Source organism: Solanum tuberosum, unplaced genomic scaffold (genome assembly GCF_000226075.1).
Source record: "Solanum tuberosum cultivar DM 1-3 516 R44 unplaced genomic scaffold, SolTub_3.0 scf00102, whole genome shotgun sequence".
Taxonomy (NCBI): Eukaryota; Viridiplantae; Streptophyta; class Magnoliopsida; order Solanales; family Solanaceae; genus Solanum; species Solanum tuberosum.
The window spans coordinates 514447-540336 of record NW_006239028.1 but is presented as its reverse complement, the minus strand read 5'-3'; the positions used below and the strand labels follow the sequence as shown (position 1 = coordinate 540336).

General features: G+C 33.6%; 4 protein-coding genes across 8 annotated transcripts; 1 reads left to right on the top strand and 3 right to left on the bottom strand.

The window, feature by feature from the left end:
• The first annotated feature begins 6183 nt into the window (after window positions 1-6183).
• Window positions 6184-13629, top strand: LOC102599595 (phosphoenolpyruvate carboxylase-like). Its single transcript, XM_006348806.2, has 10 exons — window positions 6184-6719; window positions 7979-8370; window positions 8654-8738; window positions 9609-9831; window positions 10290-10393; window positions 10489-10576; window positions 10766-10920; window positions 11432-12430; window positions 12716-13102; window positions 13191-13629. The coding sequence occupies exons 1-10, from the start codon at window positions 6555-6557 to the stop codon at window positions 13485-13487; spliced, it is 2895 nt and encodes a 964-aa protein (XP_006348868.1). The 5' UTR covers window positions 6184-6554; the 3' UTR covers window positions 13488-13629.
• A 617-nt stretch (window positions 13630-14246) lies between these two features.
• LOC102599919 (uncharacterized) lies at window positions 14247-19089 on the bottom strand. 3 transcript variants are annotated; one of them, XR_001473594.1, is made up of 11 exons: window positions 18604-19089; window positions 17378-17427; window positions 17222-17297; window positions 17037-17132; window positions 16820-16900; window positions 16630-16721; window positions 16098-16193; window positions 15558-15626; window positions 14967-15149; window positions 14734-14843; window positions 14247-14593 (listed from the first exon to the last, which is right to left on the bottom strand). XR_001473594.1 is itself a non-coding variant. In XM_015309385.1 (10 exons), the coding sequence occupies exons 1-9, from the start codon at window positions 18919-18921 to the stop codon at window positions 15011-15013; spliced, it is 1017 nt and encodes a 338-aa protein (XP_015164871.1). In that variant the 5' UTR covers window positions 18922-19088; the 3' UTR covers window positions 14247-14593; window positions 14967-15010. The 3 variants fall into 3 exon arrangements, 1 of the variants encoding a protein (XP_015164871.1); XR_367395.2 differs by having other exon boundaries at window positions 14734-14781; window positions 18604-19088; XM_015309385.1 differs by lacking the exon at window positions 14734-14843 and having other exon boundaries at window positions 18604-19088.
• Window positions 19090-22389: 3300 nt separating this feature from the next.
• On the bottom strand, window positions 22390-25332 carry LOC102599270 (uncharacterized). Of its 3 annotated transcripts, none has more exons than XM_006348805.2 (3): window positions 25122-25332; window positions 23347-23695; window positions 22390-22851 (listed from the first exon to the last, which is right to left on the bottom strand). In XM_006348805.2, the coding sequence occupies exon 2, from the start codon at window positions 23656-23658 to the stop codon at window positions 23350-23352; it is 309 nt and encodes a 102-aa protein (XP_006348867.1). In that variant the 5' UTR covers window positions 23659-23695; window positions 25122-25332; the 3' UTR covers window positions 22390-22851; window positions 23347-23349. The 3 variants fall into 3 exon arrangements, with proteins under 3 accessions (XP_006348867.1, XP_015164870.1, XP_015164869.1); XM_015309384.1 differs by having other exon boundaries at window positions 23315-23695; window positions 25122-25330; XM_015309383.1 differs by having other exon boundaries at window positions 22390-23695; window positions 25122-25322.
• LOC102598950 (uncharacterized) lies at window positions 22450-22851 on the bottom strand. Its single transcript, XM_015309348.1, has one exon. It carries the CDS (start codon window positions 22849-22851, stop codon window positions 22450-22452), a length of 402 nt encoding a protein of 133 aa, XP_015164834.1.
• Window positions 25333-25890: the final 558 nt, after the last annotated feature.

Below are 25890 nucleotides of genomic sequence, written 5' to 3'. Positions count from 1 at the left end.
ATATATATATATATATATATATATATATATATATATATATATATATATATATATATATATATATATATATATATATATATATATATATATATATATATATATATATATATATATATATATATATATATATATATATATATATATATATATATATATATATATATATATATATATATATAAAATCAGTTAACGAATATATTATCGTAACTTTTCCAAATATAAAACACATAAAAAAAAGTTAGGATAAGAAATTGGATCATCTGAATAATTTTTATGGCAATATATACATTATTAATACATTGGAGATTCTTTTTGTCATTTTCAAAGGTAGAAAAATAAAATAAAATAAAAAAAGTTCTGATCCATAAGGAATAATATGGTATATAAGTACTTAAAAAGTACAGCTACCACTTTAACAGGTGTAGGAAGAGGAATCATACAATAGGGAGAAACCACTAAATAAAATATTAATCATACTTAGATTAATCAGTAATTAATTGTGTGCTGCAACATTAGCATTATATATGTTAAATTATAAGATATAATCTTGTAAATTAGAGTACTTGTGAATCAGAACCCTCTAATAATATTTTTAATTTTTTTTTTAGCATAATAGTAGCATAAATATAAAAAGGTTCACTACCTAAAAGCAAAGAACCAACACCATATTTTATTTTAAAAGTGACATAATTTTGTCGTTTTATATTTGTCTAGAACAATCAAAATCCATCGTACACCATGGAGTACTATTAATTTTAAATTATAATATAAAGTTTGACGTATCATGCATAAAACTATTTTAACATTAGGTTGGCAATTAGAAAGTCCGTACAACTTTTAAAAATTAGTTTTATTATGAATCACGTACCATTCAAATAAAGAACATTGCTTTGTTAGTTTGATCATTTAGATGGCATTAAAATGGATTAATAGATTAATAAATGAATTTTTGCCTAACTTTATCTATAAAAATAGTGTAGGAGCCTAGGGTCGAACCTAACTTTATCTATGAGTTAACTAGATTTATTGTAAAAAATGGATCATAACACATAACGCCAACTCTTACTAAATTTTAATTTCATTATCTATTTTATTTAATTATCGAACAAAATTATTTTAACTTTTTCTTCTTTTTTTATTATAGCTATATATAATATAAAAAAAATCAATTTAAAATACATAGTTTGAATCAACTCAATTTAAATGAACCAAATTTGAGCAGGTTAATATATGTTGAATTAATTAATGGACAAATTATATTCTCACGGCTAATGTTGTGAGGGGTTAAGATTTTTTGTCTGCTTACAAAACTAATAGGAAAATATAATCTTTTGAAATTTTATATATGTAAAAATAAAATATCTCATAAAAAATCATATTTTTTAATATAAAGTTGTTTCCTCCCTACAAAACCAATTCTCCTTAATTTTGTCATCCTTAATCGCCACCATTCATTGTCATTGCATTAAAATGTATATCACTTTTGAATGGTCAATTTAATTATTTCATCATGTGTAATAATACAGTTCTATTACAAGGACTTTTTCCTTTTTTTTTCTTTTTCTTTTTAAATGAAATTCTAGTCAAGATCAACATATATTAGTAGTTTTCGATAGGTCTTTTTCCTTTTCTCTTTTTTGTTTGTTTGTTTTGTTCATGCAATTAAGTCGAAATTTTATTTCCCAAACTTTAGAAAATATTGAACATGCCAAATTGGTTGTGAACTCTGGGCTCATTGAAAGAACAAAGAGTTGGTACAATTCAAATCCAATTTCTTATCCCATGCATAGTAAATGTTGCCAAAATAAGCATCAATATATTCTTTTTCTTCCGTCCTATATTCGGCATCTGCATTAGAGCATCGTTTAAACAGATTCACACGTCGTGTAAGACTTGAGAAAGTGCTTCCTTACATGATTTTTTCTTATTTATGACTCGAATCTCAGATGTCTGATTAAGAATGAAGGAATCTCATCCATCCCATCACAAACCTTCGTCAATATCACGTTAGTTCCTCCCATTTGCCCCTTCAAGAAATTAGAAGTTGCGAATGCATGCCCCCAAAAATAAGGTAAAGAGATTGACTTTTCATATGATTGTAAGGACAAATCATATATAGTAGTACTAGCTAGTTGGTCAGTAAGGACAAGTACTTTTTCTTAGCACCCTTCTTTACTTCACATTTGTGATCTTTAACTTCTTTGTCACTCAGCTTTTAATGGCCATATTTTTTCCTTTGCTGAGGATTGCTCTTTTCTTGAATGGACGTGTGTAACTTTGAACCAAAAGCTTCAACAAGAGGGGACACATATGTAGGGTAGGCTGGTCCAACCCCATAATTTTATATGTTATTTTATACGTGATAGAAAGTAAGATAAACGTAATATAACGTTGATAAGAGCATCTTATAATTCATGCCTTATTTATTCTCTATATATACTTGTAATATTATTTATTCTCCATAGAACATTTCATAGGATAAGTTGATTGGATTATTCGGAAAATATACTAATTTGATAAGAAGAACAAAAAAAAGTCTATACTAATTAAGTATCAGTATTTCTTGTTATTGAAAGAATGTGGAGGTGGATGTGTGGAATATTAGGAGAAATAAGAATAGGATTGAAGATATTCGAGATAAGATAGGAATGGTCTTTGTACTGAACAAGATGAGAGGCGTGAGGTTGAGATGATTTGGTCATGTGAAAAGGAGGAATGTAGATGCCCCAGTGAGGAGGTGTGAGTGGTTGACAGTAAGGGGAGCTAGGAGAGGTAGAATCATACCGAAAAAGTATTGAGGGAAAGTGATTAGATGATGACATGACCTTATATGAGAGTTTGACAATTGCAAATTACAGTAGAAAATTAATTGGTAATTGAGTGTTTTTTACTTCCTTGCGAGATAGGCTTGTTGGTCATACTTGGACCTTCTTCTTACCAGTAATATTAGCACTATTCTTGTAGTTTATTGATCTTTGATTTCTGCTTTCACTAGTGTTTTTTTGTGTTACGATTTTGCTACTGGTATTTCACCTATTTGTTGTGTAGCACTCTCCATTTCATATTAATTTGTTGTTGCTATTGCCCCCATATGTGTATCCCTTTTTTTCTCAAACTTGTCAAGCAAGGATTTATTACTGTATCTACAAGGTATGAGTAAGACTTGTGTATACTCTACCCTTTCCAAACCACACTTGTAGAATTAACTAAGCATCTTGTTGTACATGTTGCATGCCAAATCATAGGGGTGACAATTGGGCAAGTTATATTAAGTTTAGACGGGTCTTAATGAGTTAAGACAACAATCGGATCAAGATCCAACCCAATTTTTATTAAATTTAATTATTTTATCTATCTTTTAAACTATTTTAGTACCTAAGAAAATTAGTTTTTCTTTATTATGACTATATATAACATATCAAATTGAAAAAACAAGTTTTTAAAAATATTTTGACAAGACTTCTTATGATCCAATTTGGGTTACCTATCAACCCAATTTTTAATGGGTTGAAAAGGGTTGAGCTAATGAATACTTAAATGGGTCGGAGTCGGACGAGTTGAGTTTGATTTTGCTACTCTTACCAAATAATACACTTATTAATACCCCACATAATTCATTTACTTGGTTCATATTGATTTAATACTGACCTTACCTTACGTAGTTAGTTAATAAATAGTGAGAACAATATTAAAAAAATAAAAAATTATCTTGACTTACTAAAATGATCAAGTAAAAAATAATTATTTTAAAGATAGAAGTCGAGTAAATAAAACGGAGGAAGTACTTATATATAATGTACCCATAAAAGAAAATAAAGAAGCGCCGACCACAACATGTGGTCCTTTAAACATTTATAAGACCAAAAAAAATAATACTACTATCAATTAAATGAGTCAAAATCAGTTATTGCTTGAACCGTTTGGTCACGATTCTTTTCTTTTTTTAAAAAAGATGCCACAATTCAATTTGATTTTACTTTTTTTTAAAAATTATTTTTAACTATAAATTTAGAGAAAAAAAATCACCTTTTAATAAATAGCATTTACTAAAATGAGACAAACTAAATTAGTTAAGTTGTAAAAACAAAAAACATCTTCTAGAAGATATTCTTTTTGGTACGCATTATTACTAATGTTATTCATTCGAAATGGTTAAAATGTTTTTATATTACATCAATTGATATACTTTTTCAAAATAATCCTACAGGGTCATGAAGTAGAATAAAATGTTTTTGATTTAATATTTATGAAAGAGGAAAAATAAAAAAGAGAGAATAAAATCTAAGATATTTGTGACCAAATCTCAAAATTACAAAGTTCAATTAGTCAAACATTTTGCAAAGAATATCATACGGCTAAGTGTCAAGGAAAGAATATATATAAATAATAAATAAAAGAAACAAGAAAAGATTATACTACCCCAAGAACTTTTGAAAGGCATGTATAAGTAAACAAAAATATAGTGATAAATAATACTCTCCCGTTTAAAAAAGACTGACCTAGTTTGACTTAACACATAATTTAAGAAAATAAAGAAGACTTTTAAATTTTGTGGTCCTAAATTAAAGTTATATCAAATGTACAAAATAACTCTTTAATCTTGTGGCCTTAAACATGCCACGTGGAAAACTGAAATTAAAATGTTATCAAAAAAGAAAAAAAGTCATTCATTTTTAAACAGACTAAAAAGAAAATGAGGTCATTCTTTTTTAAACAGGGAGTAAATAAATATAAAGAAAAAGAATTTGGAATAAAAACTTCAAGTAGATGTTTAGTCATAGATTCCAAACAATTTACTAACTAATGGAGCCTTTGTCAGCACGAACCCAATATATTATACTCTCTTTGTCCCATTTTATGTGAGGTAGTTTGACTTGACACAGAGTTTAAGAAAGAATGAAAGACTTTTAAAACGTGTGGTCTAAAATGAATTATAAAAATTTGTGTGGTTATAAAGCATTTCATTAAGGATAAAATAAATATTTTAAAGTTAAATTATTACTCAATATAGAAATGTGTCATTCTTTTTTGGACTGACTAAAAATGAAAGTAAGTCATATAAATTGGGACATAAGGAGTATTATTTTGTTCTCAAGTTATGTGATATAAATGAAATTTCGAAAGCTAATTAATTTTTTTTATGATATGTAAATATTCTAAGTTATTAATTATTGTGATTTATAGTACTTTTAATATATATATTTTTAGATAAGATATGTTACTCCTTTTATCTCAATTTATGTGGCATCGATAGAATTTCGACCGTCAAGCAAATTTCTATAGCTTTTACATATTTTAAGTAGTAATTATTATGATTTATAATACTTTTTACGTCATTTTCAAATAAAATATGTTACTCTATCTATCTCAAATTCTCAATTACGTGACATTGATAGAATTTCTAAATTCAATCAAATTGCACAATAATTAAATCCAATTGACATACGCTGCAGGGATCACAAGTTTTATTGGCATAGTAATTTTTATTTTGTTTTTTTTGTTTTCCACCCGATGTACGGAGTCCACATTAGAGTTTCAACTAAATTCGAATCGCGTACTGCAGGGCTCATTCGAGGGTGACGCTCCTAACAAAATTTTCTCTATACTCAAGGCTCAAACCGAAGACCTTCAATTAAGGGTGAAACACTCCTACCAGTGCACCACAACCCATGATTATTGGCATAGTAAGTTAACTAACATCAAAAGCAAAGAAGGGGCTACAGTCTACACGTGTCTTAAAAAAACATGTGGAAAAGCATGAATTGACAAAAGTAGCCTCAGATTGAATATCAATTCCGAACCGCAGACATGTTGACGAAGAGATTGTAGCTTATTCTCCTTTCTTAATAGTAAAAACATTGATTTTTAAATAAAATGAAATATTATGGATTTTTAGTTTGAATGATTATTATGACCAAATAAATCGTTAAGTAAGAGTTAAATTACATGAACTATAATAAAATGATAAGTACGATAAACTTTTTTCTTTTAATTAGAAGTCTTGAATTTGAGGACCAACAAAAAAAAAAATTACATGAAAAGATGATTCCATGGAATATTCCACCTCTATTAGGAATATAAAAATTCTTTGATATTCAATATCAACCCATAAAGTTCCCATAATTAAAGAAAGACTCCACTAATTTGGACTCTTGTTGATTTTTAGTTAGAACTTTCCACTCTGTTCTTCACATCTTTCTTCTATAAAATAGCTTAAGCAAAATCCCAAATTCTCTGCAACTTTTCTTCAAATCACTTCTCTTTTTCTTCTTCTATCTCGTGACCCATTAGTCTTCTCCTTTTTTCTACTGCTTCTGGATTTTTCCTTCACGGGGATCTTGAAATTACCTATAAATAATTATTCACTCTGTTTTTACTTTTCATAATTTTTTGAAAAAAATTGTGAATGTTTTAAGTTAATGCTGAAAATTGTTTGATACCCAGTTTTCTCCGTGATAAAGGGTGGAAGAATCCGTGATTTTTTTTCCTTTTTCAACTTTACTTAGAAAAGTCTAGAAGCAAGAGTTGATAAAAAGAGTATTTTTTTTTCGAAGATGAGTCGGAAAATTGAGAAGATGGCTTCAATTGATGCCCAATTGAGGCTATTGGCACCAGCGAAAGTGTCAGAGGATGATAAGCTTGTGGAGTATGATGCTTTGTTGCTTGACAGATTTCTTGATATTCTGCAGGATTTGCATGGAGAGGATATTCGAGAAACGGTACTTTTAGTTTGTTTTTAAGTTTTTTTTCGTGTTTTTTTTTAACTTCTGGTAAACCCCTTTGTTGTGTTTGTTCATGATTTGTGGTTTTGAATGCAGTATGGTAATTGTACATTTTGCTTAATTTTGTTGGTACTTAGTTTAATTTTGTGTTTATTAACTTCTGTTGAACCCCTTTGCTGTGTTTTTTCATAATTTATGGTTTGAATGCAGTATGCTAATCGCATGTTTTGCTTAATTTTGTTGGTACTTGGTTTAATGTTGTGTTTATCAGCTTCTATTCAGGTCCTTTACTGTAATTCTTTTGATGTTTATGTGGTGTGAGTAGAAAAGAGTGGTTCTTTATTCATTGCTTATGGTTTGAATGCCTTGGACTAGTTTCCATTATACCAAGTTTTGTCAGTTCGTAATAATCTTTATGTTGAACTCTCTCTTTTTCGCGTTCTTTTGTTGTGTTTATGCGGTGTGTGGGGAAAAGGATGGTACTTTATTAATATTGTGGTATGGATGCTCTAGGCTAATTTCCAGTATGCTTGATTTTGTTAGTTGTTGACTAGTTTATACTAACTAATTAAACTTTTTTTTGGGTGAATGGGGTGGGTGGATTCTTTAAGACTGGTAGTGTGTTCATAATTTGTGGTTTCAATCACTAGGCAATTCTCATAATGTGTTATTTTTGTTAGTCCTTAGTCTGTTCAGAGCATATATAATGTTTTGAGTTGAGTGTAATAACCAATAAAAAGGAGGGAATGGATTGTTGAGGGTGATGGAGCTTCTTTTAATTTGACTAAGACATATAGTTATGCCATTTTGAATTAGTTCAGTGATGGTAAGATTCTCCTGACTCATTAAGGAGAAGTCTCTATTAGCCTTTGAATTGGGGACAGTATTCTTTTTAAATATGTGCGAAGTAACTTCCCTATCTTATGAAAAGAAGAAACAAATTATTTCTATTCACCTTGTTCCTTATCTATTATGATGATCTGATTTGGCCCCATCTGTTCTGTTCTCTTCTTCTATTAAATTAGTTTTAGCTTTGGTCCCTGGGGCCTGGGTAGTACTCACATCTCTTTAATGTCTTCCTCTATCAAAGAATGTTCATCTGGGATAAAAGTGAGTCAGTTTTACTTTCGATTGTTGCATGTTGTTTCTATCTTTGCGAGGCATGTTAAATTGTAGGTGCGGTCTTAATCATTACAAAATATTAGCGATTTCTGGTAAAAGTGGAAGCAACTTACTGTGGTGCTACATTGTGTTAGGTTCAAGAGTGTTATGAACTATCTGCTGAATACGAAGGGAGGCATGACCCACATAAGTTGGAAGAGCTTGGGAGAATGCTTACCAGTTTGGATGCTGGGGATTCCATTGTAGTCACCAAAGCCTTTTCTAACATGCTTAACTTGGGTAACCTTGCTGAAGAGGTTCAGATAGCTTACAGACGAAGAAGTAAGCTAAAAAAGCGTGATTTTTCGGATGAGGCTTCTGCACTAACTGAATCAGACATTGAAGAGACTCTTAAGAAGCTTGTCGGACAGCTAAACAAATCACCCCAAGAAGTTTTTGATGCTTTGAAGAACCAGACCGTGGATTTGGTGCTAACAGCACATCCTACTCAGTCTGTTCGTAGGTCTTTGCTTCAAAAGCATGCAAGGTAAGTTACAATTGCTGAAGTTAACAGAAAATGTGTGCTGAAATAACTGCATATCCGATTCAATCTGTTCGTGGGGCTGTGCTGGCAAAAGCTCCATACTTTTTGTAGGTTACCTAAATATAAGTCTATTTCTGAAGGGATAAAAAGAAGATGAAAGGAAAGGAGAGTACTTTTTGTTCGGTTTATCGATGTTTCCATCTAGAGAGCAGCTCTATTTTTTTCTTTCCAATTACTTATTCTTAACTGGACAAGATAAGATTCTCATTTCCCACTTGCTGTCCAGGATTCGTGATTGTATGACGCAGTTGTACGCCAAAGATATTACTCCTGATGATAAGCAGGAGCTAGACGAGGCTCTACAAAGAGAGGTAAGAGGTTCATGGTGCTGGTTTTTCTTGTCGTCTTCTTCTCTTTCTATCATGCCAATTCCCCCCCCTCCCCCATTTCAGTAAGGATGTAATTTTATGTTTTAAAAAAGGCTTAAATTTTATTTGGTATACGAAGTTAGTGTACAGAAATGTTGTTTAGTGAACTTGTGCTAAGCTAAAGTGGATGTGAGGAAACACCTTCAAGACCGGTGCTTTAGTAAATTTCTGCTGGTTGTAGAGTATTCTCTTATTGCGTTTTCACTCCCCTGTTGCATAAATATTGATATTGGAGCATCTCTCTTTCCTTCTTCATGTTAGGCAAAGATGATATATAGAGCTGATAACAGAACTCGGATAGGAAGATCATTAGTACATGGTGAGAAATATAGGTTAAATTGTTAAAGAAGCTCGACCTTTCAGGAACCATATCTTAGCTTTTAAATGGGAAGAAAGAGATTCACGTCCGTAGAGGTGTTTAAGCTGCCAGATCACCTTTACTTTTGTGCATTTAAAAGTTTGTAACCTGTTAGACACATATAAAAGCAGAGTTCTTAAAAAGAGAGGGGGACTTAGAAGAGCTAAATTACCTGCAGTAGTATTAAGAAGAGTTGGCAGGTATTTAGTTTTTAAAAAATGAATAAATATATTCTCAAAAAAAAAAGAAAGAATAAATATAAGGAAAGAATGTACTAGAGTCCGCTAACAGGTGTCAGAACTATTTGATTTCTATATTATTACTACTCACTTCTTCCCTTTAACGTGATTTTGGGTATTAAGCATTGCCAGAATATCACATTAGTCCTTAATCCTCTGCATAAAGAATATTAACAACTATAAATTCCTGTGACTCTTCTCTTTTGCTGCATACAGATACAAGCAGCCTTTCGCACAGATGAAATCAGGAGGACTCCACCAACTCCACAAGATGAGATGAGGGCGGGGATGAGTTACTTCCATGAGACAATATGGAAGGGGGTGCCGAAATTCCTACGCCGTGTTGACACTGCTTTGAAGAATATTGGAATAAATGAACGTGTTCCCTACAATGCCCCTCTCATTCAGTTTTCTTCTTGGATGGGTGGTGATCGAGATGGTATGACCTTTCTTTACAAGTAGCATTGTCTTTCCTTTTTTTTGTTCTCACTCATTGAAAGTCAGATTAAGCACATAATAGAAGGAACTAACACTGATACAAGTGGAACTTATGGTTGATTTAAGATTCTTTAGTTTATTGAAATTCTCAAAGGTCAATGAGTTCGGTGTATCCTTGTATAAATCCATACATCCAACTTTGAGGGACAAAAAGATGATGTTTGTTTAGTTGAAGTGTTCTCAACTCATTCACAATTTCGTAGTATCTGAAACATCATAGCTAGATGATAAAATGGTACTTTTAAAGCTTTACAATATGCATTAGGTTAGAGCAGTAGAAGCATCTTGCTTCTGATTCTCGAGTGACATAAGAAAATATTCTCCTTGTAGCTCAATGTAATTGCATGCCAAGTTTGAATGTTTTTGTGAAGGCACCAACAAATTTTGATGTGCATGCAGGCAACCCTAGAGTAACCCCGGAAGTGACAAGAGATGTGTGCTTATTGGCTAGAATGATGGCTGCAAATCTGTATTTCTCTCAGATTGAGGATCTTATGTTTGAGGTGACAAATTGGTTACTGGATGTTGTTGCCTGCAATTTGCCTCCGATCCCATACTAAATTTTTTTGTCTTGCCCATTTTATTTTGCTTATGCCAGCTTTCAATGTGGCGATGCAATGATGAGCTCCGTGTGCGTGCAGAAGAACTTCATAGGACTTCCAAAAGAGATGCAAAGCACTACATTGGTATTTACCTCCGTTCTCTGTTCTGCTACCAGACTTGTTTTCTGAAAGTGTATTGGTTTGGAGCTCACATATCATTCTCTTCCGCCTTGCCTTTCTCTTTTTATGATTATTGTTGCTAATATTCTAGAGTCTCTCTCCCTCCTACCCTTCAACTACTAACTGTTCTTCTTGCTTAATCTACTAATACAGAATTTTGGAAGAAAATTCCACCGAATGAGCCCTACCGTGTTCTTCTTGCTGATGTGAGAGATAGGTTATATAATACACAGGAACGCGCTCGTCAGTTACTAGCCAATGGGTTCTCTGATGTTCCTGAGGAGTCGACATTCACAAATCTTGAACAGGTGTCCTTCAGAATCTCTTTTTATTTCTGCTCACCTCTTCAATAATACAGAACTTGTTAGCTTGACTTCCAAATTTACCTATGCTGAATAGTTATCTTTTTCATTTCCAATATGTGTGTCAATGATATTTCATCTAGGATTCTATGTGTTTTTTAGTATTTTTTATTTGAAAGTGGATTTGGATGTCTAAGTAGCAAACTGATAGTCTGTTGACTAAATGTTGAAAGACAGAAGAAAATAGTTTATGTAAGATAATAAGGAAACGAACTCAAGCGAGCTTTTGGAATTCTTGTTTGACAATATTCATCTTGCTTTAACAAAGTTCTAACATACTACAACACCAAATTTGTGAGCCAAGTTCTACAGGTTATTTTAGGATTTTATTTATCACCCAAATTAGCATGGTTCTCATTTCTCAAAGGTTATTTCATGGCATTCAGATCTGCTAATATGCATGCCAGTTTCTGTATGATTTGAATATGTGAAAAAGTTGGTTGTCTTTATCCTGCAGTTTCTGGAACCTCTGGAGCTGTGCTATAGATCTCTATGCGCTTGTGGTGACAGACCAATTGCAGATGGAAGCCTTCTTGATTTTCTAAGGCAAGTGTCCACCTTTGGTCTGTCGCTTGTGAGACTTGATATTCGGCAAGAGTCAGATAGACACACTGATGTTCTAGATGTTATAACAAGGCATGTGGGTGTTGGCTCCTATAAAGAATGGTCTGAAGAGAAGAGACAGGAATGGCTCTTATCTGAACTAAGTGGCAAGCGTCCACTTTTTGGACCTGATCTCCCTAAAACTGATGAAGTCGCTGATGTTTTGGATACCTTTCATGTCATCGCTGAACTTCCCGCCGATAGTTTCGGTGCTTATATAATTTCGATGGCCACGGCACCCTCTGATGTGCTTGCCGTTGAGCTTTTGCAGCGTGAATGTCATGTAAAAAGTCCATTGAGGGTTGTTCCGTTGTTTGAAAAGCTTGCTGATCTCGAGTCTGCACCTGCTGCTGTTGCTCGGTTGTTCTCCATAGATTGGTACAGAAACCGTATCAATGGGAAACAAGAAGTTATGATTGGGTATTCTGATTCGGGTAAGGATGCTGGCCGACTATCTGCAGCTTGGCAATTGTACAAGGCTCAAGAGGAACTTGTAAAGGTGGCAAAAGAATTTGGAGTAAAGCTAACAATGTTCCATGGCCGAGGTGGGACTGTTGGAAGGGGAGGGGGTCCCACCCACCTTGCTATTTTATCACAACCCCCTGACACAATTCATGGCTCACTTCGTGTGACTGTTCAAGGTGAAGTTATTGAACAGTCATTTGGGGAGGAACACTTGTGCTTTAGAACTCTTCAGCGTTTCACAGCAGCTACACTTGAGCATGGAATGAACCCCCCTGTGGCTCCAAAGCCAGAGTGGCGTGCCCTATTGGATGAGATGTCTGTTATTGCTACAAAAGAGTATCGGTCTTTTGTGTTCCAGGATCCACGATTTGTTGAATACTTCCGCCTTGTAAGTATATTCAAGTTACTTCATAAGTTGATTTGAACTGCGTTTAAATGACTCTTAGTCATAATTTAAAAAGAGGTATAAGAAAAAAAAACATTCAGAAACCAACATATTCAAAGAATTGAAGGGGACATGAACAATAGTTTTTAATTAGGTGAACACAGTCATTCTAATAATTAGTCAAAATAGGCATGAATGGTAATTGCATTTCAGACATTGCTAACTTATTTGCCTTCAGCCCGATGCCTATGAAACTGAACTTTCTTTTTCTGTTCGTTGAAAATGCAGGCAACCCCAGAATTAGAATATGGTCGCATGAACATTGGAAGTCGCCCGGCCAAAAGGAAGCCAAGTGGTGGGATTGAATCTCTTCGAGCTATTCCATGGATCTTTGCATGGACTCAGACGAGGTTTCATCTCCCAGTCTGGCTTGGCTTTGGGGCTGCATTCAAGCACGTTATTGAGAAGGATATAAGAAATCTGCAAATGCTCAAGGATATGTACAACGGATGGCCTTTCTTTAGAGTGACACTTGACTTACTCGAAATGGTCTTCGCTAAGGGTGACCCTGGTATTGCTGCATTGTACGATAAGCTTTTAGTGTCTGAAGATCTGTGGCCGCTTGGAGAGCGATTAAGATCCAAATATGAAGAAACAAAGGGCTTTCTCCTTCAGGTACATAAATTAATACTATTATTTTACCTTATCACCAGAAAGCTCACATTTTATGGAACATCTCTTTTAATCGCGCTGCTTGTCATAGGTTGCCGGGCACAAGGATCTTTTGGAAGGAGATCCATACTTGAGGCAAAGGCTCAAACTTCGTGACTCTTACATTACGACCCTCAATGTAAGCCAAGCATACACATTGAAACGAATTCGCGACCCCAACTACAATGTGAAGGTCAGACCTCATCTAGACAAGGAGATCATGGAATCAAGCAAACCAGCTGCTGAATTAGTGAAGCTGAATCCTACGAGCGAGTATGCGCCTGGCTTGGAAGACACTCTTATCTTGACCATGAAAGGTATTGCTGCTGGAATGCAGAACACTGGTTAAGGCAAAGGCAATGGCTAAGGCTATTATGTATGTATAATAATAAGTGATATTGTCTTTTAACTTTTATAAATCCTATGTCTGTTCAAGAATAATAATGATGAGATGTTTCTGAAGAATTTTAGTGTGTGATTTCTGATTCATACGTTCTTGAATATGATACATGGAGTGTTAAAAAAAACTCGGAATCATCGGTCGCTAACTTGAAATCGCAATGAGTCAGATATATGATCTGATGTTGAATTCCAACGACTGAATGAATTTTTTAGCCAAGCATCCGTTGGTAAAACATTATGTTAGTGATACATTTTATGTTATAATTCTTGCATTATAACTTTGTGTGAGCAAATCAAACTTAAAAGCTTGCTGGGCAAACAAGAGGTAGTCGATTTTGTTTTCAAAAGATACACGAGGGTCATTTGGTTTGAAGACAAGTTATATAAGAATTAATTATCTTCGTATTATTTTTTGTTGACAATGTGATTCGTTATATTAAAGATAACATGAATTACATAATTTTGGAAGACCTCATGAGTATTTTTATCATTTTCATTGATTTATACTGAATAACTAATCTCGATACTAATATTTATCCGAAAATTAATAAACAAACAAGAGATAAGATCATCTTTTATCTCTTGTTTAGCAAGAATAACAAATGTTTAATTATATGATCAATGTACATATAAAATTAATCGAACTTGCTCTTGTAAGGTGAAAAAAAAAACTTGCTCTTGCTCTTGTATAAAAAAAAGTGGCACAAAATGGGAACTCCTGACAATCGTTCATTAACTAGAAGAATTTACACTTTTTTTTTTTTGGAAAACGATTCATAAGCCTTCAACATGATAAGAAACTTGAGATTATCAACTAAACTGAGAGCAAGATTCAGTATATAGAAGAATTTACACATTTTTTTTGGTGGAAAACGATTCATAAGCATTCAACAGGATAAGAAACTTGAGATTATCAAAGAAACTGAGAGCAAGATCTAGTATATAGAAGAATTTACACGAGGAAATCGTCGATTTGTTCAATCCATCCGGTGATAAATTGAGATGTTGTAGCTCATTTTTCGAATCCAACGTCTTCCTGAACTTTTTTCGCCTCTGCAACAAGAAATATCAAGTGTGAGACAAGACATGCAGACTAGTATTTGACATGAAAAAAAAACCCAGTCTGATGCACTAAGCTCCCCGTATATCCGGAGAAGGGCTGGACCATAAAGGTCCATTTTACTCAACCTTACCTTGCATGTCTGCTAGAGGCTGTTTCCACGGCTTGAACCTGTGACCTCCTATTCACATGACAACAACTTTACTAGTTATCTCACGGCATGATTTTCATTATTCCCTGTGACTAAACAAGTTCTATACTAAGATGGAACATGAAAATTTTAAACACATTTATTCAAATCTTACATTCATGGTAATTTGAAAAGATGATAAAAGTTGTAGATGGGAGGTTCGAGTCGAAGCATACCTACTATTTTCATGAGAGGTTGATAGAAATCATAAAAACTAGAGCTAAGCTTGTGACTTATTTCCAATAATTGATACACCTTCCTCGATTGCTTGGACAAAAGTTGCAATCTTGTAAGTGAAAAATCCGACTAGCATGGGTATCAACTCGAGGTGCATGAATCCATACTCTGGGACTAGGATCCTGGAAATAAATCAATTTGTAAGATCAGATGCTTAGGCAACTCTTCATAATGCAAAAGCATTAATACTTGCTCTACAACGACGAAAGAGAAGTCATTAATGTATTTTTTGGATGCAAGTGTAGTAGGAAAAGGGGAATGCGGAAAAAAGTTAAACTAGACTGGATTTTTTGGTTTGTACAAGCAGGAAAATGGCGAGAAAATAGATTAAGAGAGGAAGTTGAAGCCCCACAAAATAGCCCAAACTTCCTTGACCGTTCAGAATGCAGATAAACTTTATGCTACCAATAGTAGTTTTCAGAAAATAAACGAGAGGTTCTAAAAAGTTTGCATTTGAATCAAGAAAATTTTCATTCAACAGTTAATCTCGACACATTTTTGGTCAATGTGGTAATAGTGATAGATCTTACCCATTCCACCGGTTAAAAATCATGACCAAAGCAACAGGAACCAATAGCCTTGGCTGCCCAACAGCTCCCCTGAAAGTAAAAGTTTCTGGTAAGCTTATCAATCAGAGATCAAAACAGTCCGTTTTAGGGATATAGCTGCTTTTCTTAGTCTCAAACAACAACATCATTTATCATGCAAGCATTTGATTTCTATTACGACTGTGGGTTAATGACTTCCAATCCTGGAATGATGAAACTGACAATTCGCAAAGAACTACTATTTGAGTGACCTCATACAACTCCAATTCAAGAATGACAATATCGATTTAAATGTGATGAAATGGTAATAGGATGCTCCATAAACATTTTTCCAAAATGCTGTAAAATAGTAGCTCATGCAAAATGCATAAGAAAATTGGGCTTCCTATTTTTAATTGGCATCAATCGCCTCCATTAAGACACGTACATGCAACACAAAGAACAAATGATGTTTAGGTTTGAGATAATGCAAGAATGGAATAGAGGGAGCCATTTGCTAAAGATAAACAATCAAAAGTGTACTTGATAAGTGCTCTGGGTCCATCTGACAGCATAGAATCCACACTGTTTCCAAGCATACGCATGTACATCAAAGAACCAATCAACCCTGCAGTGTAACTGCAAGAATGAAAAATACAACAGTTCATTAACACCGCAATTTCTGCATGAGTGCAATTGCCAGATTTGAAAAAACTAAAGATTCCTTACATTAATTAAATCTAAGCAAAGAGAAGCTAAAAATGTCCAGGCCTGATAGAGGACATTAAAAGAACTCTAGCAGCTAAAGATATTTCAGTCAAGGAAATTTCCATACATTTCATCAGTTACACAAATGTCATTTTCAGAAGAAATAAGCAAATTAAGACTCTCTTCGTCAAGAAATTTTTCAAACTGACAACTTAAGGGGACCAATATACTAATTGGAGGAACAATTTGTAATAAATAGGGGTCATGTCTCACTACAACAATAGTAAATCAAACATGAGTATTTCTAAAGTAGACACGTAAAGGAATTAAAGCATATAGCCATATAGGAAGTCCTATTTTGGATTACCTTATTGCTATTTCAGGAGAATAAGAGATATAAGCTGAAATCACACCAACACCACCAATCCCAACTGTGAGAAGCTGCAATTTATTCTTTAGCTGGAAAGAAAAGAAAAAAGAACAATCAAAACGGTGAACTGAAAAGTCAACATATCTCAACAAAGAATGATTTATGTGGAATAAAAGCAAACAAGTACCTTAAGATACTGTTCCCTTGACTGAGCAGCCATAACCTTTGGATCCCCTTGAGGGCGTTTTATTTCCCTGAACATAACATCCTGTATGATAAAAAAATCAGAATTACAACTTAGAGAAGCATATTTCTCTATCTTTTTAGTTAGAAACAAGGTGAGCTAAGAAGTATTATAAACCAAGTTTCAACCAATGAACTAATTGCAAGTTCCGATGACATACACTGCCCCCAGTTGCAGCCTTGGCAGCTTTGCCCCACTTCTCCTGCTCCCGTCGTGTTGGTGCTGGCCGCCATTTTTGAGATGCAGTAAAAGGAGCCTGAAAATCAGTTTAGTTATCGACAATGATAGTAGAAAAGGCTAATGCTTAAAGATGCTGAAGGCAAGTGTTTTAAAGCCACTACATACTTGAGTATTTTCGACTTCTGGTTCTAGAACAGGTTGTGAAGGGGCTGTTAGCTCCTTGGTCAAGTCAACTTCCAAACTATTCTCCATATGCGATTAAATATTAGAAGAAAACAGAATTTCTAAATCTCTATAAAGAAAAGAAGAAAAAGATCACACCTGTCAAGATTCATGACTCTGTTTAAGCTAAGAAATCCTGATATCTCTTCCTGTTAAGATATCAAGTCAGAAGAATATTGGCAACCATTGAAAAAAAATGGTACTCCTTAAGCAACATGCATATATTATGACCAACATATAATGCAACAGGCTAACAGCAACTTCTTATGTTCTTCATACAAGAGTACCACACAGATAGAACACACTCCCAAAAAGAATGAGCTCTTGCTAAATTTGGAAATAATTTAACTAAAACTTGTTGTTCTACTCTTATTAGACGCTTTTATAGCCTCATAAATGTTACTGTATGACATAGTTATGATCACATTGTTTCAAAAGTCTAATAGTCACATAAAAGTTATGACATATTTAACACCACAAGTTTCAAAAGTGTTCATTCCTTTGTTTAACTCCGTTCCCATTCAAATAAGTTCATTAAAATGAGCACTTTTGAAACTTGTTAATTGCCAAACCATTAAAATGACCAAGATGGTTAAGTGCCCATCATGAAAACCAGGATATGAACCAATAAAGAGAAGCCTATCAATTAAAGAAAGATTTCATCACAAAACATATTCCCTTCGTCCACTTTAACTTGTCCATTATACTAAAAATAGGTGTTCACTTTTACTTGTCAACTTTGGAAAATCAAGAGATAATTTATCACTTAGTTCCTAATTAACCCTTATTATTAACTATAGTCAATTACCCAATGCATTTCCCAAGCCTTAAAGGATGAGCCAAGTCAATTTACCTGATGTATTTCCCAAACCTTGAGGGGTTGTTCGGTTGGGGAAAAGTTATCCTTAATAATTATTCCGGGACCTCCAAGTATATAAGATAACTTATCCTATTACTACGGTATAAATGGTGGAGTAAATAATCCAAGTACTACTAAAACCTCCAACCAAATACAAGACAAAATAATCCTGCATTTTATCCCGGAATTGTTATACCTTATACCTCGCACCAAACGACTCCCAAGGGGGAGCAAAGTCAATAGTGAACAAGTAAACATGGAGCATTAGCTGAACTCAGAACAACACAACAGAGAATAGAACCAAAAATTCAAAAGTTGCCTGAACAATTGGTAAACGTAATCTTCCACAGCAGTTCAAATTCTAGAAAAGATAAAATCTTTTGTGAAGAAAGCATGTCATAAGTTATGATTAGAACAGCTCAAAAGATGAATGCATAGTAAGGGTCAATTAGGCCAAAGATTATACCTTTACAGCAGCAGCAGGGGCATTTTCTTGAGGATCCTGAATGTACTTCTTCATTCGACCCATAAATTCCGTATTCCATATAAAATCATCAGATGTGAGAGGATCCACATCCTCACCCCAATACTTCCTAAGCTTAGTAGTGGTAGTGGGTGGGTCAGCAGCATAGTCCCCAGTAGCAGCCACCCCACTAGACAATTTCACAGGTTTCTGCTTGGATTGTGTTGGAATTGACAATGGGGTTGGATTATTTGAAGAATCTTGAGATATGGGTGTGGCCGTAGAAGTAACTGAGAGGTAGCAGTAGTTTAGAACTCCCATTTTTGTGCAATTTGGAGTGATGGGGTTGTGTTTCTTGATCTTATAGACAAGGAAAAACAAATATCTTAGTGTCAATTGGTAGCAAGTATATGATAAGGGTGGACCCTGGTTGATGATAACATTGCTTCCGTTTTATTGTTTGGCCATGAAAAAAGTTTGATTGGATATTTTTGAAGAAGTTTTTGTAAAATGTATTCTGTTCGAATACTACGTATAGAAAAATTCCTGGCAAAGAGCGTTTTCCCAAATGAGCCTTACATGCGTGAATTTGAAATAGTCGAGCTCTACCAAAAAAATATATGAGAAAAGATAAGTTTATTTTGTAAATTACACTTTATTTTGAGGGCATAAGAGAAATAGATTTAGGGTCCGTTTGGCCATGCGATATGGTATCGTGATATGGAATCATGAGATGAAATTGAAGTTTTGTTTGGACATGCGATATGAAATTTTTGTGTTATATATTTTCTCATAAACATAAAAATCCAATAAGTTGTAAAACTATTAAAATAGCCCCAATTGTTTATTCAATCTTATCAAATAAACAAAATTTTATAAAATCGCATAATAAATAATTACAAAGCTATTTGTTCTCCACTTAAGTAATTGTTTCATCTAACTTTAATTTAATAAAAAAAATTAACATAAATTGTAGTGTACTAGTCTTTAATATAATCCTCCCACAGACAACTTCCTCACGTTGAACTTGCATTTCTCGATCATGTTACCGAGAAGATGAACCAACATTGTTACTTTGAGCCATTTGTTGGTCAATATCACCCACAACTATATTTTCATGCTCATAGAGCGTAAATATTTCATCAGTACTTTGGTATTCTCGCAAATAATTATGTAACACTGCACAAGCTATTACAATTTTCACTTGTGTATCAATATCATAATGGTTCATCCCTTGTTACAGTTTTCTAAATCTATTTTTCCAAGCTCCAAAAGTCCGTTCAATCACATTGCGCAGAGATGAATGCCTATAATTAAACAGTTCTTTGTCATTTTGAGGCTCTCTTTCACTTCCTCGGTAATCTTGCAAATGATAGCGTAGTCCTTTGTATGGAGCTAAAAATCCTTGTGTTTGGAAACCAGCATCAACAACGTAATATTTATCTACCAAAAAATATTTTATAAAGAATTACTAAAAGCATATGTGACGTAAATGAGACAACTTTGTGTAAATAAATAATATTTATTCTAAGGATGTAATTTAAAGTAATGATGTGATTATAAATTTTATTTACATATGAAATAAATGGTTAGTAGATATAAATGTGGGGTTGTTTTAACAAAATATAAACTTGTGGATCAATTTTTGTATTAAAAATATCTCAAATCATGATATGAGGAACCTCCCCTTCTATATATGTTCCATCAATCGCACCAACACAATCCTACCAAATAAAAAATACATCAATATTAGTTTAGTGAACATAAAATAAATTGAAAGCATTATAGAATGCACTTCATAAAAATAATGTTGTAAGAGTAATAAAAATAGTGCTTCCAAGACAATGCAAAATCATAAAATAAATATTATCTCTTTAAACAAAGTTGATAGGAAATATGTAACAAAATACTAATAACTTACACATAAAATATAAATGTGCACTTATTAAGGCCGTAAAATAAATTTATTACTCAACAATCGGTTGGTGTGAGTTAAAGTGACTATATGTTGGTGAGAATAATAAATTCTATGTCGGTGAGAATAATAAATTTTGAAAAGTAATGATGTGATTATAAATTTTATTTACATATGAAATAAATGATTAGTAGATATAAATGTGGGTTGTTTTAACAAAATATAAACTCGTGGATCAATTTTTGTATTAAAATATCTCAAATCATGATATGGAATTCCCATATAATTCCATATCATGGTTTTTGGAGAATATAGAATCACATCTCATGATATGGAACCATGAGATGGAATCAACGTAAAATCGCATGTCCAAACGCTGATTTCATCTCACAATACCATATCGTATAGCATGGCCAAACGCCTACTTAATTTGTTAGATTTACAAGAGAGCAGTAATTAGCTAATGATTTCTGGATAGAATTTAGACACGATTGTAAAATGATTATCTTTTCATTCATCCAACTTCGTTTAAACTTTCTTTTACAAAACTAAACATTAATGTTTGCCTTTGAGTCGAGGATAATCAAATTACAACACATAAATTGAAACGGTGGGAATAATATATTTGACATCTGACATAGCCGTCTATAACAATCATTCATTCTCTCCACTGAGATTCATCAAAATCAACTAGTTTTATGTCGAACTCAAAAGCCAAAGCTAGCGGAAGTTGGAAGTGTTGCACAAGATGATCAGGGAGGTGAGTAGACTGATTCTTCCATCGACTCGGTTATGACCTACCATTCATACGATGATTTTATCCTCTCCGAGCTTGAAATCTCCATAATGCATATTCTAAGGGGCGACAACATATATAAGTGTGTGAATTAGATGGCGAAAATGGTAAGAACGTACCAACAAGACTCAATAGTACTACATCATCCACCACATTCCATGCACCAAGTGAGCACAAAAAATATGAAGTTGTAAAATATTAGTTGATGTTAAAAAGAAAATAATCATATTGAAATACTCTTTTGTTACTGTTCGAAGATAATGTGATGATATTCATTTTGTTAATTTCCTTCTACGTAACATACGCATTTGACACCCAAGTACATGATGAGCAATGTAAATTATTTTCCTTTTTGAATGATTTGTTGCTTAAAACAAAAATATTTACAAGGGATTTGTGTAACAATTAAATTTATGAAAGAGAAGAATCAAGTCCCCCAATGGATAGAAGAAATTTTACCGGATATGTCTTTAGCCTTGTGCACGTGAAAAATGAGGTTCAAGACCATCAAATCATATAGACTACAGTAAATTGTACATATTTTACTTGTTTAATTTATAATTATCTAGATACATTGAATTTAAGATGTGTCTAACAATGTTTTGTGACAAAGCAATACCAATGTAACATAACACCATTTTGACTAACATGCATCCTTCTTCGTTGGTGCCCCATCTTCTTCAAATCTTAGATTCGTCTCACCCATACAAAAAATGTATATAATCAAATAATCATTTAACAAAATGTAATAGCAAAATTTAAAGATTCATGAGAAATCCAGCAATGAATACAACAATAGGGTTTACCCTATGATCTAATAAACTACAAAATACAAACTATATATAAACAAAATCCAAGCCTGAATTTAACAATAACAACATATTCAGTGAAATTTCGTAAAGTAGGTCTAGATCTGGAGAGGGTAAAGTGTATGCAGTCTCATCTTGAGGTGGAGAAGTTGTTTTCAAGAAACACTCCACTTAATTAAGCTAAATCAAAGCAATAATAAAACGAAGAAAAAAAAAGATAGTGGAGAGAGGAACATGACAACTAATAGCAAAACAGTGAGACACATATATGCAAAGAACCGTAACAACATCAAAACTGAAACACTATTGATTCAATCACAATTTACAATTTATTTTGAACAAACCCACTTCCCATCAATCCAATCTTGATGAACTCTCAAATCACTTATAAAATACCCACATTCATCTCCACTAGAATCAAAATACACAAAATACTTACTCCCAATTTTACCAGTAATTCTTCCAACCCACCATCCATCATTACCAAACGCATCAACTTGATCATTCAAATTAAATCTACTCACCGGAATCACCGGCGGAACTGGCCGGAGTTCTGAGTGGGTAACAAACTCCGTCAGGGGACCAGATTGATCATCTTTCAATAGGGTTTTATACTGCACGATGTAATCTTTCTTGAGTGGTTGACACACAACAATTGCCTCATAATAAGAACCCAGAAATCCATCTTCTTTGCTTCCAACTTCAACAAGATCGCCTCTGCTAAACCCCATCTTCAAAGAATGATAAGAAGAAGACAACAAGTAAAGATATTATTGTTGCGTGATTGTAGGGAGATTGGTTTTAAAAGTTTTTTTATTTATTGATGATTTGGGAATTTAAGTAGAATAATACTTTCTTTTTTGATATATTTACCCCTGTCATCCAACTTTACACGCATTTATACTTGCATTGTTAAGTCTTATTATCCTGCATGGCACCTATGTGGCACGGCACGCCTACATGGATATATAAATTTATTCTACTTAAAATCTCATTCTATTATACCAAATCCAATAATATACCCACCCATTTAATTCATTGTAAAATAGTCGAGGTGCAAGCAAACTAACTCGAACACCCCAAACTATATGGAAAAAATTGTAAAAGAGTATGCATGATGCTCATTAGTCATTAGAAAGCAAGTGGCTGGTGATAAAAGTTAGCAATCAAATTGTAAAGAGTAATCCTAGATACCCCCTTTATTTCAAACCAGTGAAAGTATGTACTCTCTATTTGTTGCGTTTCTTAGCCTGCTTGCCCTGGCCCTTCTTAGGTGGCCCCTTTCCGCGACGTTTCAACATTTCAAGCTTGCTCAGACGCTCTTGTTCTTGACGTGCCATCACAAGAGGGTCATCTTTCATGATATCATGTGGGTACCATTGTGAGACCTTTTCACCGATCAGCTTCTTGCGTAAAACCTTGTGAGCAGATCGCTGCCCAGTTGGATTAATTACATGACCAAATATCTTGGCCCTTGCCTCGACCAATCCTTCAATGGCTGCAGCAGCTACCACATTTTTCAGTCTCCCTAAGTTCATTTCTTGGATCCGAAAAGAAGCTCAATATTCAGATTCACTGCACAAAGGAGTGTTCTTAAAGGTGAAAATTGCAACAACCAAAAAAGACTAAGGTCCTTACTAAGGCTTGAAGTAAAGTGCAGCATGCAATCAATCGAAAACTAAAGAAATACTAAACATATATGAATTCAGCACGAATTAAAACTTTGCTCGTCTTTAATGGACAACAGAATCGCAAAACATGTATACATACAAAACTAGTCATACTTCAAGCACCCCTCAGTTTATATCACATTTGGGATTGAAAACATCCTATTTATTTTTGGTCCAAACAGTGAATCAAAATTCAAACAAAACTTCCCTTTAAAAAAATAAAGTCTCAAAGTAACCAACACAGATTGTCCATTACCTTCTCAAAATGTCGACACAGATTGTCACATTAGTCCCCACTATATCACATTCATTCTGTTTCTCTGATAAAAATATCACATGTTGCTCTCAGATAAATACAAAGAATTAGATACATATTTTCCGCTTAACAGCAACAACAAGATATCATTAGTCATGCTTTTCCATTAGTATGCTGGGAATGACCAGAATACAAAGTGATACAACTATAGAAACAAAAGATGGAGCGGAAGACTCTAAAAAGAAAAACAGAACAGAAAGTTCGACACAACCCCAGCTTGAAACCTTAGACATGCTTCTAAATTCTCAGAAAGAAAATCATCAAAACGCTTCCTGAATAACGCCACAGTCCCCGACTTCATCACAAAATCTCATTCCCATTTCATATTTCATCATCCCAAAACTTCTAAATCGCCTATATATCAAGAAGAATTACGAGACATCACTATCTTTACGTATTTTGAAAAAAATTACAACATTCCAAAGAGACATCAACCTTCCTATTTGTTCACTAGCACAACCGACTACCACCAACTTATGTGCAAGGGATATTAATTCTTTTGACCTGGGAAATCAAATAGTGAACGCATATGCCTGTATGCATCCTAACTCAAGAAATGCAAATGATTTTTCAGGCTTCTAATGCATACCAAGTTTTATTTGAACCTACTTGTAAGCTATGGGATTAAGCTAAATCAGTCCAATAATTCTTTTATAAAGAAGTATCCACTTAAAAGTACTAACGGACTTTTTCCTATTTATCTAAGCCTTGGTGGACAGAGTTAGCTGATATATGCACGGAACATTGAACTATTCGATTAACCTATTGGAAATATGAAACTAATTCACAAAAACAGTGAACTTTATGAAGTAAATCATTTCATTGATAACATGTAAACAACAACTAAGCAGAACAAAATCCTTATCAGAAAAATGTAAACAACAAGCTAAATTTCAACTTTAAAAAATGGAAAGCAAAAACTAATTTACTCGTTGCGAAGGAAGTTACGACAGAAAATGTACACATTCAAATTTAAATTAGAAAAAAAAAATGAAGAATGTAGAATGGAGCGGACCTTGATGAGAACAAACGGCTGCCTTTCTTTGTGAGAGACTGGATCCGCCACTTCCAAACAGATTGATTACTGTGTAGTAAGCTCTTGGCTGCGCTCCACTGGAGTTTTTGAGTGGAAAGGAGGAGAAAAATTGTTCAATAAAATCTCGGGTCTTCCTTCTCATTTCATTAAAGTGGGCTGGACACTTGCATTTTGTTGGGCTCGGAAATTAAGAGGAAAAATGGACTGAGAGGGAAAAAAACTACCTATAGACAAACATTCCTACAGTATTTACTAATTCTTCCTATAATTTGAAATAATTACATATTATATCACTAATTAATAATTTCATATTTGATGTGCCTACATATATGTATTTTTACTATCAAATACACTAAAATAGGGAGAGATGCAAGCAAAATTTCCAAATACATATAAATCACACTAGATCCCAAATACAAGGAGAGAGGCAAGCAAGAGAGAAGAGTGGCGAGCGAGAAAGAAGAGTGACGAGAGAAAAGAGTGGCAAACGAGAAAAGAGAGTGACGAGCAATACAGGAAAGAGGTAACCAAGAGAGCCAGAATGCGAATTCACTTAAATACAATATATCTATAGAACAAATGCAGCAACTTTCACAAATGCAACATTAGCGAAGCCGTTGCCCTTAGAGGAGAATAATGTAAGTGAAGGGAAGCAAACACAAATACTCCCAATTTTAAGGGTTAATAATGTCCTATTAAGGAGAAAGGATCTTTTAGGTCCTTGCAATTTTTTTAGAAAAAATTATGA